The sequence below is a fragment of the Parasteatoda tepidariorum genome, chromosome 1 (assembly GCF_982258835.1).
Source record: "Parasteatoda tepidariorum strain Cologne lab strain chromosome 1, Ptep-v5.0, whole genome shotgun sequence".
Classification (NCBI taxonomy): domain Eukaryota; kingdom Metazoa; phylum Arthropoda; class Arachnida; order Araneae; family Theridiidae; genus Parasteatoda; species Parasteatoda tepidariorum.
In genome coordinates, this window is record NC_141755.1 from 8,465,166 (window position 1) to 8,477,796 (window position 12,631).

The 12,631-nt window shown below is 26.4% G+C and overlaps 1 protein-coding gene and 1 long non-coding RNA gene across 3 annotated transcripts in view; one reads left to right on the forward strand and one right to left on the reverse strand.

Moving 5' to 3' along the window:
- Positions 1-12,631, forward strand: part of LOC122270675 (uncharacterized) — a 234,375-nt gene that overhangs the window by 13,706 nt on the left and 208,038 nt on the right. The window lies entirely within an intron of this gene.
- Positions 1-12,631, reverse strand: part of LOC107441432 (delta-sarcoglycan) — a 71,427-nt gene that overhangs the window by 12,744 nt on the left and 46,052 nt on the right. Inside the window, exon 6 of the mRNA XM_043049169.3 lies at positions 9,293-9,365. Coding sequence (XP_042905103.2) covers positions 9,293-9,365 — 73 coding nt within the window. The remainder of the gene's footprint in view (positions 1-9,292; positions 9,366-12,631) is intronic.

Sequence of the window (12,631 nt, forward strand, 5' to 3'; positions counted from 1 at the left end):
CCAAAATGCTTCGATAAAAATTACCGAGTTTTTTGGTGTTCTAATAGACCCAGAGACAAGGTAATTTTTACCAAATTCTGGTAGTTTTTATTGTAACTTTTTTCTCAGTGCAGTACTTTTTACCACAATTTGATTCATAATTTTTACTGTGACGCAAAAAAATTTTTTTATTTTGGCACCATTGCATGATAAATTCTTTACTTTTTAATAAAAAAAAAGTTGCTCCTTATTTTATTAATAAAAAAGCATGTTATCTTTTGCAATGTATTCACGATATGTTTGTTTTTGTATGTCAACATAAAAGTTAGAGTTCCTAGCTTTTATTTTCTTCTCGTGTTTATTTTTGCTTTTTGTTCTGCCATCACAACTTCTTGTGATCATAAATACAGTGATAGCTTACTCTCAATATCAAATGGGTATTCGGAAGAGGTTTGTCACACTTTGAATAGACTCAAGGGATCTTTTAAGTTGCAACACCTATCAAACAAGTTGCTTTCTCTCTTATGAACTGGAATTTCTTTATCTATACTATGTTTCTTTGAAAACTTAGTGTTTTTGAAAAATAATGTTTTTCCGGATATCTCTGCTCTTTTAATATTTGATTTCGTAACTTGCTTTAGTTCTAAACCTGAATGTAAACAAAAGTATGAAACAAGAAATTTTCAAAGAAATTTATGTTAAAATAAACAAAATTTAGTTTAGAAAAATAAGGCAATTGAAATAACTTGTCATTGATATAGGGTAACATAACCATAAATATAAGTATTCTTTATTCTTTTCTTAAATTAATATACTTGTAAAGAGTAAAATGCTGCAATTATTTCAATGGATTTCTTTTCATAATGAAGTAAACAATATTATTCATGAAAAGAAAAACAGAACAAATAAATAATATTCTTTAAAAAAATGCATTTTTAAGGAATAAATGCACAATGCCTAGAATGAAAAGCGGATTATCATTAATAACCTTTAATCTAATGATCGGATCTTTACGTTCTAGGACTCATTCTTAATGATTCAAAGGGGTCACCTCAAACATGCAAATTAATTAGTGCAGACAATATTTTAAGTTACAAAATTAGACACAAATAAACATACCTGTTCCGCCGTATTTGGATTCCTGGCCTCCAAAATATAGGGGGTAATCGCAATTTAAGAAATATGGTCCCAATAATTTGGTCAGGACAGCTGTTCAAAGTTTGGATCAATTAATGTTAATATTTTTGCGTATTTCGCCATATCTGGAAATTTTTTTAAGTGAATTTAAAACTGTTTGCACACAATTACAAAATTCATTTATCCAAAGATAATTCTAAATAATTTTATAAAAAATAATTTGTGGGAAATATTTATTATTTTATTTATTATTAAGCGGAACAATTTCGAATTGTAAGGCGCAATTTTTTTTTTTACATCATTTTAAAGATTACAATTTTACATGTCAAAATACAAAATGTGAGTTGAATCTGTCAATAGTTCTTGAGAGATACAGCTTTTTTAAAATTCGATTTCTCAGTAACTATCCAAACAGATTTCACTCAAATTTCGTAATTTGCCGTGTAAAATTACATTCTTTAAAATGATCTAAAAAATTTCATGCCTTGCAATTTAAATTTTTTTCGATTATTGCTAAATTAAATAATAAATATTTATTAAAATATATTTTTAATAAATATTATTTTTTGCATGGAATTTGGATAAATTAATTTTATAACTGTGCGAAAAGTTTTAAATTAGTTAAAAAATTCTCAAGATATTGCGAAATACGCAATAAGTAAATTATAATTACGGAGTCCAAACTCTGGACCGTTCTCCTGACCAAATTATTGGGATGATATTTCCAAAATTGCGGCTGCCCCCTATATTTTTGGGGTTCAGAAATCTGAATCCGCCGAAAAAAAGTCATGTTTATTTAGAGAGAAATTAGATTTTGGTGTTTAATTTCGTAACTGAAAATAACGTTTGCACTAATTAGTCAGCCTATTTGAGGTCATCTCCTCGAGCCCTTTAGAATGAGTCCTAGAACGTGAAAATCCGATTGTTAGATCAAAAGTTATTCTAAGTTGTCCATTTTTTTGGCACACTGCCACAATATTCTCATTTTGTACAATTTTTTTTCCTCACAAAGTTCTATGTTTAAGGAGAAATACTAATCGCCTGTGAAAAGTTCTCGAAAGAAGGTCATAAAAAAGATTTAAAAGAAGAAATTTTTTGCCATGGAGGGCGTTTACCTTTTTATTTATGAGCATACAACTCTTACTTATTGCACAGTTTAAAACTAAAGAACTTAGGTACTTCATATTTTTTTAAATGGAGTTACTTTTTCATTAAAACTTACGGCATTAATATAATATTTTATACATTTTTTTGACAGCAAACTGAAAATTCTCAATGTTAATTCAAAATTAGTAAACGTCAAACTCATGTTTTTAAGTTATAATTCATCATCATATCATGACACGAAAGAAATTTCTTTTTCGTAACGATTCCTTATACAGTTTCTAGAATTTAAAAATAAAATGTTATAAAAGACGAGGTAAAATAGGAAAAAATATAAAATTTCGTTATTATTACCTATTTTTTGATGTATTATAAGTGTTAAATTTCTTAATGTTTTAAGTTAATACTGTTTCAAACAGAACCTGTTAAGATGTTAAGACAAATGTAAAACATAGTTTAGATGCAGATTTATTAATTTAAAAGTATTTAAATATTTACTACATTCGTTAAGTAATAAATTAAGAAGCAATATATTCTTTAAAAAATCATAATAGAATTAAAGTCAGATTTCTTCGAAAGGATGCATTTTAAATGTTTGAAATATATTACTAAAATTTTATCTTAACTCAGAAAAATATTATCCTAATAATAGAATATGTTTGAAATCGCAAAGCTTATATTTGCACACAAGAAGTAAAATTTTCGACGAGGTTGTAACAAACATTACGCGTTCGAATAATATTAATTTAACTAAAAGGAAAATAATAATATAGAAGATGATAATGTGACTATTTATTCAAATTTTAGATGAATGCATAATTTTCTTACATTAAATCAGTTATGGATCAAGTATGAAAATACCCTAAAAGTTTCAAATAATATTTATTATATCATCCTTTAACGAACTTCAAGAGATTACGATAACTCCTTTTAAATTAATAATTTCCCCTTCTTGTTTACGTGCTTTTAAATATATTTAATAGCTTCTTCCATTCAACTTAGTGCATAATTTCTATTCATCCTGATTTGTGTAAGAAGATTTAGATTAAATTTGTAAACATTCTAATACACGCCCTTTACCTGAAAAGATTGACTTCACTGTGCGAATAATAACGTTAAGTTTACTTATGCGATAATTATGTAGAAAATCTTAATTTAACTATTTATTCAAATTTCAGATGAATGCGTATTTTTTTAAATTGGATTTCACAGTTTTGTATAAAATATGAAAATACCCTAAAAGTTAGGAATAATATTTTTATATTACCCCTTAACAAATTCTAAGGGACTCCGATAACTCATTTTAAATCAATAATTTCTCCTTCTTGCTTATGTGCCTTTAAATGCGTTTAATAGTTTCTTTCCTCTTACATTAAATAGCGCCAACTTAACGCAAAATCTCTATTCATCCTGATTTCTGTAATAAAATTTCAAAATAAAGCTGTATACGGTATTTTAACGGTATACTAATATACGGTATTTTAGTTAAAAAGATTGAATTCACTGTGCGAATAATAAAGTTAAGTTCTTTTCATGTAACGATAATTATATTTATATATTTATTTATCAGAAACTCAGAAATTATTCAAAATTTACTTTAGTGAAAGCGAGTTTATTATATTAGAATATTATATTATATTAGAATATTTTATTATATTAGAAATAAATATTAATGATTTTTACATTCTGTTAGCTACAAATTTGAGTATAATAATTTATTCATATATTTTAATTATATTCAATATGAATATTCGTATAGTTAACAACTAGAAATTCTTCGCCATAGTTTTTATAAGAAACAAAATGTAAAATATGTGAGCATATTAGTTACTAAAAACTCAGATTTTCAGATAAGCTATGTATTAGACTTTTTTAAGAAGTTCTACGGATTTAAATTTCGATTTTGTTAGGTCTCGTTTACAAATAGATCTCGTTGGGAAATAGTTATTTGAAACATTAATAGCAATTCAATTTTAGCTCTAACCCTGAAACGTTTGTATAGTTTTAAGATGGTATTAGTAAAACAAAATGTGCTACACAAACGTGATACTATAAACAGTGGGAGTTTTTATTGAAAAAAAAAAACTGTCACTGAAAAATTTTCTTGGAAAATTTTTCAAACGATAAAATCCTTGGGTTACTTGTTAATTATATGTAACAAAAAACGTCCGTTATTATCTCACTATATTATTAAAAAAAATCATCCTAAAGGGTAAGTGCTGTATTGGGTGTTAAACTTAGCCCTATAAAAGGTATTAAGTTTAACGCTACTATTTCTTAACGCTACAAAAACTATTACACTTAGGAACTTTAAACTACGAAGGGTTGTAAAATATGTGTTCGGAGTGTGGTGGAATAAAAAAAATTACATTCAAGAATTAAACTTGAATCAACTGTTAAACTTGTAGAAATAAAATATATGGGCCTCTAATTTAACTACAGAGTAGAAATTTATACAGACCCATTTTTGTTGATAAACTTAATGCAAGCTCTTTTTTTTTGAAATTCTAGTTTGTTCGAATATTTGCAATTTTAAATGCCTTTTTTTTAATTTTTTTTTCGTGTTTTTGATTTTCTCTAAATTTTATTTTGTCGCTCATAAAATTATTAGATTTAGTAACTTGATATTGCTAAGGTGTGTAGAAAAATGCACAAAGAGCTCATTGAAAAAAAAAAAAAGATTTGGTTATTAGTTTAAGAATTATCTGATGTTAAAATTGCAGTAAAAAGCATGTTGGCCAATCTGCTGGCAGCTGAAATGCAACTACGGAGTTCAAATTTCTGGTGCTAGAACGACCACTTTGAATTATGAAACTAATGAAAGTCTTTTTTGAAATTCCAATTTTTTTTTTGATGTTGTAAGTAATTTTTTGACTTTTTTTTTCTAAACATTGCTGTATAGAAGCTTAACATCTTTTTCATTGTTATCGAAAAATTAATCTCTCTTGCGATTCTCACGCTTGACTTGATGGTAAAAGTAACAACAGAAAAAAATGTATAACAGAAATATAAGAGAGATACATAAGTCTTAATATTTTTATTGAAATTTTTAGGCTCATTAAGACGGGACAGAGATAAAATTTGCGAACAGAGATGCGAACTGCTGTGTGATATAAGGTTATCGTAATATTTTGCTATCTAGTAAAGTTACTTCCCATTCATTAATTTTTATTGTGTTGTACAATCTGCTCTTCTAAGTTAAATTTTTTTTCGAGTTGAATTGATTATTTTTGAAATCCAGATGTACCTTTATTTCTTGTGATTAACGCGTTAATAAAATGTGCTCTCATAAAAGATTATAATACCTATATTTTCATGAACGCAAAGATTTTTTTAATCAAATTGTAAGAGTAAAACAATGATAAACGAGAAATAACAACCAGGGTTTGTGAGCGGAGTGAACAGGAATTCAGAGCTTCTAAGTTAATTAAAATAAGATTAATTTAAGTAGAAACATAAATCATTTACCAGAAAGATAAATAATTTGCCAGGTCATTTTCCTTAATTATACACTTAACGTACGTGAACTGACGTAACATATAATTTTCACCTTTTTAAAATGTAACACATGGTTGAAAACTTTGACGATATTTAACAAATGGAAAATAAAAAATTCATCAAAATTTAAATAATCGTTATCAGGCGCAGTTGTAAGAGTAAAATAAAATTGAAAGGACGTGAAAAGCAATTTTTAGAACTTCTTTTTAATTTCCCAACACAATCAAATTAGTTCTGCCACTTTTTTCAAAACTGCATGTCACCAGATTTAAATAAAAACTATGCATCAGATGTCAAACATTTAAAAAATTAATTTCAAGGTGTTTAGCTAAAACTACCCTTAATATGCAGTTTTAGAATCGTTATTGAAAAGGAAAGCGAAGAAAGTAGGCAACAAATTAATATTCAAGCGAGTAAAAAACCGAAAATGCTATAAATCATACTGTAAATTAAAGAAAAGCGGATGTAGTGATCATCAACACATAGCTTTAATTTAGGGAGAAAACAGAGATGAGTTACGTTAGTATATGGTTAGCAAAAAAACTAAATCAATCTCTAACTAAACCTGTCCCAATCTTTAATTAAACCTGTTTTGATATTTAGCGCATTAATTTCTCTTCTGTAATTTGAAAAAATTACGGTAGCGTTTTTTTTCTCTTAAACATTTATATTTTCCTTTTTGTTTTCAATTTTAATAAGCATTCTGAAAATATACATTAAGGGTGGGCTTTGAGGAACATTCTGGGTATGTTACATATTGTGAAAAATTACGGTGTAGAGTACCGGTACTGTGGGTGCAACATGCGTAAAATCCATTTTACCGTAAAGCCAATTTTGAAAGCAAAATATTAAACCTCAATTTTTACAATAATATTTATTTAATAAGAGTGCTTCAGTGAGTGATTTAGTGATTTCAGTGTTTTACAGTAATAATGCAGTGAATTATTACTGAGAAAATTACGGTATATCAGGTTTTTTGTTCAATAACAATGGATTGGATGGTAAAAATGGATTTTTTATATGAGTGCCCGTACTTCTTGCCTCAAAATCTGAGTGCGGGTATATTTTTTACCGTAATTTGATCTGGATTTCTTACAGTGTAGCTTTGAAAAAAAAGAACTCTGCTATATGAGTAAAAGTACAATAATGAGTCGAGACTGTCTCATCCGAAACGCTGAAAAATCAGTTTTCGTGCACTTTAAGTTTAATACCTGAACTAATTTTTCGTTTTATAACTTTTAGATAGACTTATTTTTAACTTTGAAAAATATTATCAACTTTGAGGTTTTTTTTAATTTTTTTGAAAATTTTCTTTTCTAAACTATAATGCAAAAATAACATTTCGGACTCGTAATTTCGTTTTTGTTCTCATATCTTTATTTGGAATCTTTAAACATACTAAGATTTTGACATTTTTCGATTTATACTTTTTTGCTTCGAATAAATATTTTTGTTCTTATATATATTTTTTGCATCAAATTGCAATATGGAGATATTCCCCACATATCTGTCAGAAAACGTCATAATGGACAGTGAACAGCGTTAACAATAGCGTTGCAAAAGAGACTCATCATGTCAGAGGGAGGAGTAAACTACGATGAGGAGAAATAAAAACATTTCCCTTAAAATAGGAAAAAAAAAAGGAAAAGCTGGAATAGTCCGTCTAGAGAAGATGAAGACAGCATAAAACTGGCTTAAGTACAACTCAGCTTCAACCAAAAATAAGAAGTTTTCTCCCCGACTTTGTTCTTTTTTTATGTATTTTATTTTCCCCTCCCGATATTATTATTATTGTTATCCTGGACTATGATTCGTAATCCAGTTCCTTCGGGAAGATTTCGATTTTTTTCCATCTCTTACTTGGAGCGTTGTGAGGAAGATGTAAAAAAAATAAATGATTTCACGGGAGAATTAAATGAGATTTATTTCTTATTTAACTCTGGAATCACATAGTTTCTTTTCATTAAATTCCTCCAAGAGTGTTTCATAACTATATTTATTTCCACCAAATCTTTATACATCTTATTTTTTAGGGTAGCATTTTATTATATGCTTTATAAATTACAAACTATTGCACTAGTTTGTTATGATAACAGTATTTTTAAATATTATTATTATCAAAATTGGCATTGCATGCTATTAATTTATCAAGAAATAGAGTATTCGCACTTCATGTAAGAAGTATTCCAAAATTTACCTTTCAAATTTAATACTACTAATAAGCTACTTATTACGCAAATGTTTAAGTATACCATTATTTTGCTGCCAAAATTTGCCTTGAAACGCTTCATTTTATTAAAAAATGAAGTAAAATGATAGAATAAAATAAAAGTTTAGAAACAATATTTATTTCCTTCCTTTTAGTTTTGCGTCAACTAGTTTTGACATAAGTGTTTTAAATTTTTATTGTCTATAAAACTGCCATAAAGTTTGCTTGAAACATTTAAAAACAAGTAATACATCGTATGTAATACATTGTATTTAATACATTGTATATAATACATTGTTGTATATAACATATGTATATAATACATTGTTTTTCTATTTTTAGGAATAGAGGATAAGAGAGATAATTTAATAAAAGCATTTTTATGTAAACGTTAAATTTTAAATATATACTTGGGGTAATGGTGTTTTGACTTTAGTAAAAAGAGAACAGGAAATGTTTTTTTTTGTTTATTGTTTAAGATATTTTAATGAAGCAGTAATCAAGCAATTGAACAATAATCAACGAATTCATTGGCAGTAATAAGAATAAAGTCCTGAATTCATTGGTAAATGTAATGTAAAATGTTTTTTTTTTCGTTTCCAATTTCATGAAACGAAAACGAAAATCTTAGAATAAAAATATTAAACCAACTCTAAAGTAAAATTTAAAATGAAACCAAAGTTTAGCTTATATTTAAGCAATATAGTACATTCACTTTATCTTAAAAATTTAATTCAATGTAGAATACATTTCCTTCCATATTTATTTTTATTAAATTAATGCCATAAACAATTTAATGCCATATTTTGCATAGAAGGTATAATACTTTTATTTTAAAATAAATACACTATTTTAGACATTTTTTTTTTAAAAAAAGAGAAATTTTACTGATTTAGGCTAAAAATTTTTCTGTTAAAGGAAGTAAAACTGAAGTTAAAAATATTATTCCTTTTTAACCGCTTTTATTGATTATTTTTTTTACCTGAAATTCTTACCGGATTTAAAAGTTCAAACTGCAAAAATGTAGATGACAAAAGGAAAAGAAATCTATTTAAATCGAGTGATATTGATGGTATTTGCGAGAAATAAAAACGAATATGTTTGAAAGTTGAATATTTATAAAAAAGTTTCTATGATTTTTTTATTAACCAATAAATCTAAAATTACGTGAGAAATTTTTATAAATTTTATATTTATCTTATTTTAAATTAAATGCTTGATTGCTAATTTTCCCTCCTTTAAAGCGAACTGAAAAATTTATAAATTAGTGTTAATGAGAAATTATTGATTTAAAGCAGTTTAATCTCATGATTTTACAAATTTTTACAGCATTTGAAAGTTTTGAATAGTATATAATATACTCACCGAAGGTCTTTTGTTGCACTTCCCCTAGCTAAAGGCGTTTCTAATGAACCATCCAAGCGAAATCCTCCAGATTCTACAGACAAAAAAGAATTTATTAAAAAATTAACTAAACTTAACTATTAATTCTAGCATTTATAAATCTTGAAGTATAGTATATAAGACTTTAAAAACATTATTTTCTATTAGAAATTTAGTGAAAATGTAAGAAAAGGAGCTTTCAATGTTTACATAATGCACAACTAATAAATTATTTTTGTGGAATAATTTGTTTTTCAAAATGGTTTCATATAAAGTATTATTAAAGTATATAAAGTAAAGTATATTTAAACAATATCATAGTACAATATTTCGCTTTACTTTTATTTTAAAATTTAATACAATGCAGAATTAAATTTTTTTCCATATTTATGTTATTAAATTGTAAACAACAATCTTGCAAATAATGAATATTATGACTTACTTAGTTTGACTAAATATCTAATACAGAAATGATATTAAATTGTTTGTATCGTTATTGAAGTTGACCCAACTTTGTTAAAGTAAATAACTGTTTTGAAGAAAATTAGAATAGCATATGTAATAGAAAAATTGTGTTTTTCTACATTTCCAACTATAAGTTTGTAAATCGAATTGTTTATACAAAGCTATGCCAAAGCTCGTTTAAGTTGTTTAATAGTATTTTATAATAAAGGAATAGTAAATAAAGCTCAAAATGAAAATATTTGTATAAGATAAATTGCAATTTAATCTCGTTAACGTGAATTCTCTTCAACATTAACTAATTTTCTCTTATAATTCATATTTCATAGATTCTAATAGGCTTGGATACTTGTAACGAGAACACAAAAAGATGAATTACCTTTTTTGAATTAAATTGAAAATAAGAAAAATTAATTATGTTTTTAATCTTTTTAAGCTTTATTAAGCTACCGTTAGCATAAAGATCTATACGAATTATCATACAATGGAATATACTTGACGTTAAGAAAATGGATAGATTGTATACGATATAATTTGCAAGTTATGATAGATAATTGGAAAGTTTAAGATGAGTTTACTACAGGGTTAGTTGAAAATTTAATGCTTTTATTGTTTTTAAATTTATTAATTATTTAGAGAATTTAATATTTTCTTTTTTTAGCATTTATTAATTACAGTCTATTCGTAACGAGACAGAAGCCATGTAATCAGAAATATGCTGTTTTGAAAAATAAATGAAGTTGCTGGTGTGCCGAATGTTTTTTGCTTGTTAGAGGGCGACGCATGGCACGCAAGCAATGTTTAAAGGGTGATAAATGATGCCAATCTCTTTTTAGAAGCAATGTTCACTTGAGACAAATCGCAACGAACCTCTCCTTGTCATTTTCTTGAAGCTATGAAGCTGGGGACAATCTGATCAGTGGTATTTAAAAACGTTAACCAGACAATCAAGTCCATAGGCAATAAAGTCTTATGCTCCTAAAAATTTTCTTGTAGAGTAATCTTGTTGTAAGTTAATGCTAGACCACAAACAGGTAAAGTTATGCAAAACCCTCTGTAGAAATTCAAAACTTCAACAACTCAATAAATTTAAAAACCTGCTGCGGCATCATCAATTTCATACGGGTGACAAGTCTATGGTATTTGCGTACAAACGATCTAAAATTCAGTTAATTTTTTTCTTAAAATATTTTTAATTTCTTTACGAGTATAGTATTGTGGACACAATAAGCAATACTTTGGGTTTCATTAAAAAATTGTATGAAATAAAATCTCGCTTGTTATTCATTGACTACATCAAATATTTTACTGGCTGAAGGAAATTGAACAAAGGGACACTTTATGTAAACTTTCATCAGTTTTATGCAAACAAAAATCAAGCCATTCTTATGCAAAGTAAGGTAAAGAGTTGCTTAAAATTTTATTAAAAGTATTTAAGAACATTTTACAGCTACTAAGAGCGTAAATTAACATGGAGTAAGAACAACAATGCATAATTTAAAATAAATAAAAATAAGTAATTTTTTTTGTATAATTTAAAAAAAATGACGCTTTATTATTCCATTACTCATCTTTATTGGTCTGAAAGCTTAAGTAAAATGCAAACATTTATAAAATAATTTGAAAACAGCAACTCAACTTAGTTTCTATACAACTCTTTATCATAGGAAATATTTTGATTAAATAGACTAGAGTTCAAGTTGAAGAATGAGATATTTCATCCATGAAGATGCCACATACAAATAACTAAGTTTTCTGGTAAGTTCATTTAGTCATTAAATATCTCAAAACATTCAATATGAGAGAGTGGTTACTCAAACATTTAAGTCATGAGTAATTATTCTATTATAAATGTGATTAAAATTTAATGAGCTTGTTGTGAATAACGGAAACTCATTTAAGAAAATTATGATTTAGCATTATTGTTTTAACCACAGTACTGTAAGACCAAGTGAAGAAATGCTTAAAATACCCTCAATTAAAAAACTTAGAGACAAAATTAAATAAAGAAATTAGGCACAAAAAAGTTTTGAAGAATAAAATTTTCAGTCTAATTTAAAATATTTTAGATACGACCGACCTAACTTCTTGAAGTATTCATGTTAAGATTCCTAATTAATAATTTGAAACTGCGATCTCAGAAAAATTTATTAGAAGTTTAAGTCTAATATCTATACCTAAAGCAACAATGCCGTGTAAATATGCTGCGCTTTTAATAAGGTGTTAAATTGAATTATTTATCTCTTTAAATTGAACTGAAGAATTTCACAGGCAAAGTTTAAGAAAATTTAATATTTAGTAAAACAAGTTTCAACTTTCAACAATAGTAGGACTACGCCGAACATGATCTATGTACATGAAAGCTTTAAGCGAACTGGGACTCATGTAGAATTTCTGAACTATGTAGAATAAAACTATTGTTAAGGGCACACTATTTTTACAATGATTACTAAAAATGTACTTAGTTTTACACTGATAAAAAAGTATAGTCAAGAATACCAGAAAATGATAAAATTTACTGTGTTTCTGGATCAATGGGGACATTAAAAATCATGGTGGTTTTCACCGGAGTACTTTGGTAATGATTTTGGTAAAACTTACCTATTACATTTATAGTTTCGTAATGTGTGTTAAAATTTGGTAAATTTTGGAGATTTTATCATGAAATCTTAGAGCTTGGCATAAAAACTATTTATTCAGTTATATAAATTTTTTAGTTTCGTATTTGTTACTAAACGTGTGATAAATGAATTATAATTTTGAGAATCAAATTTTCTGGTAAACCATTACCATATTAACGGAAACATTGTCAAAAAATAGTTTAAATACCATATTATATATTTTAAAACCTGAATTATG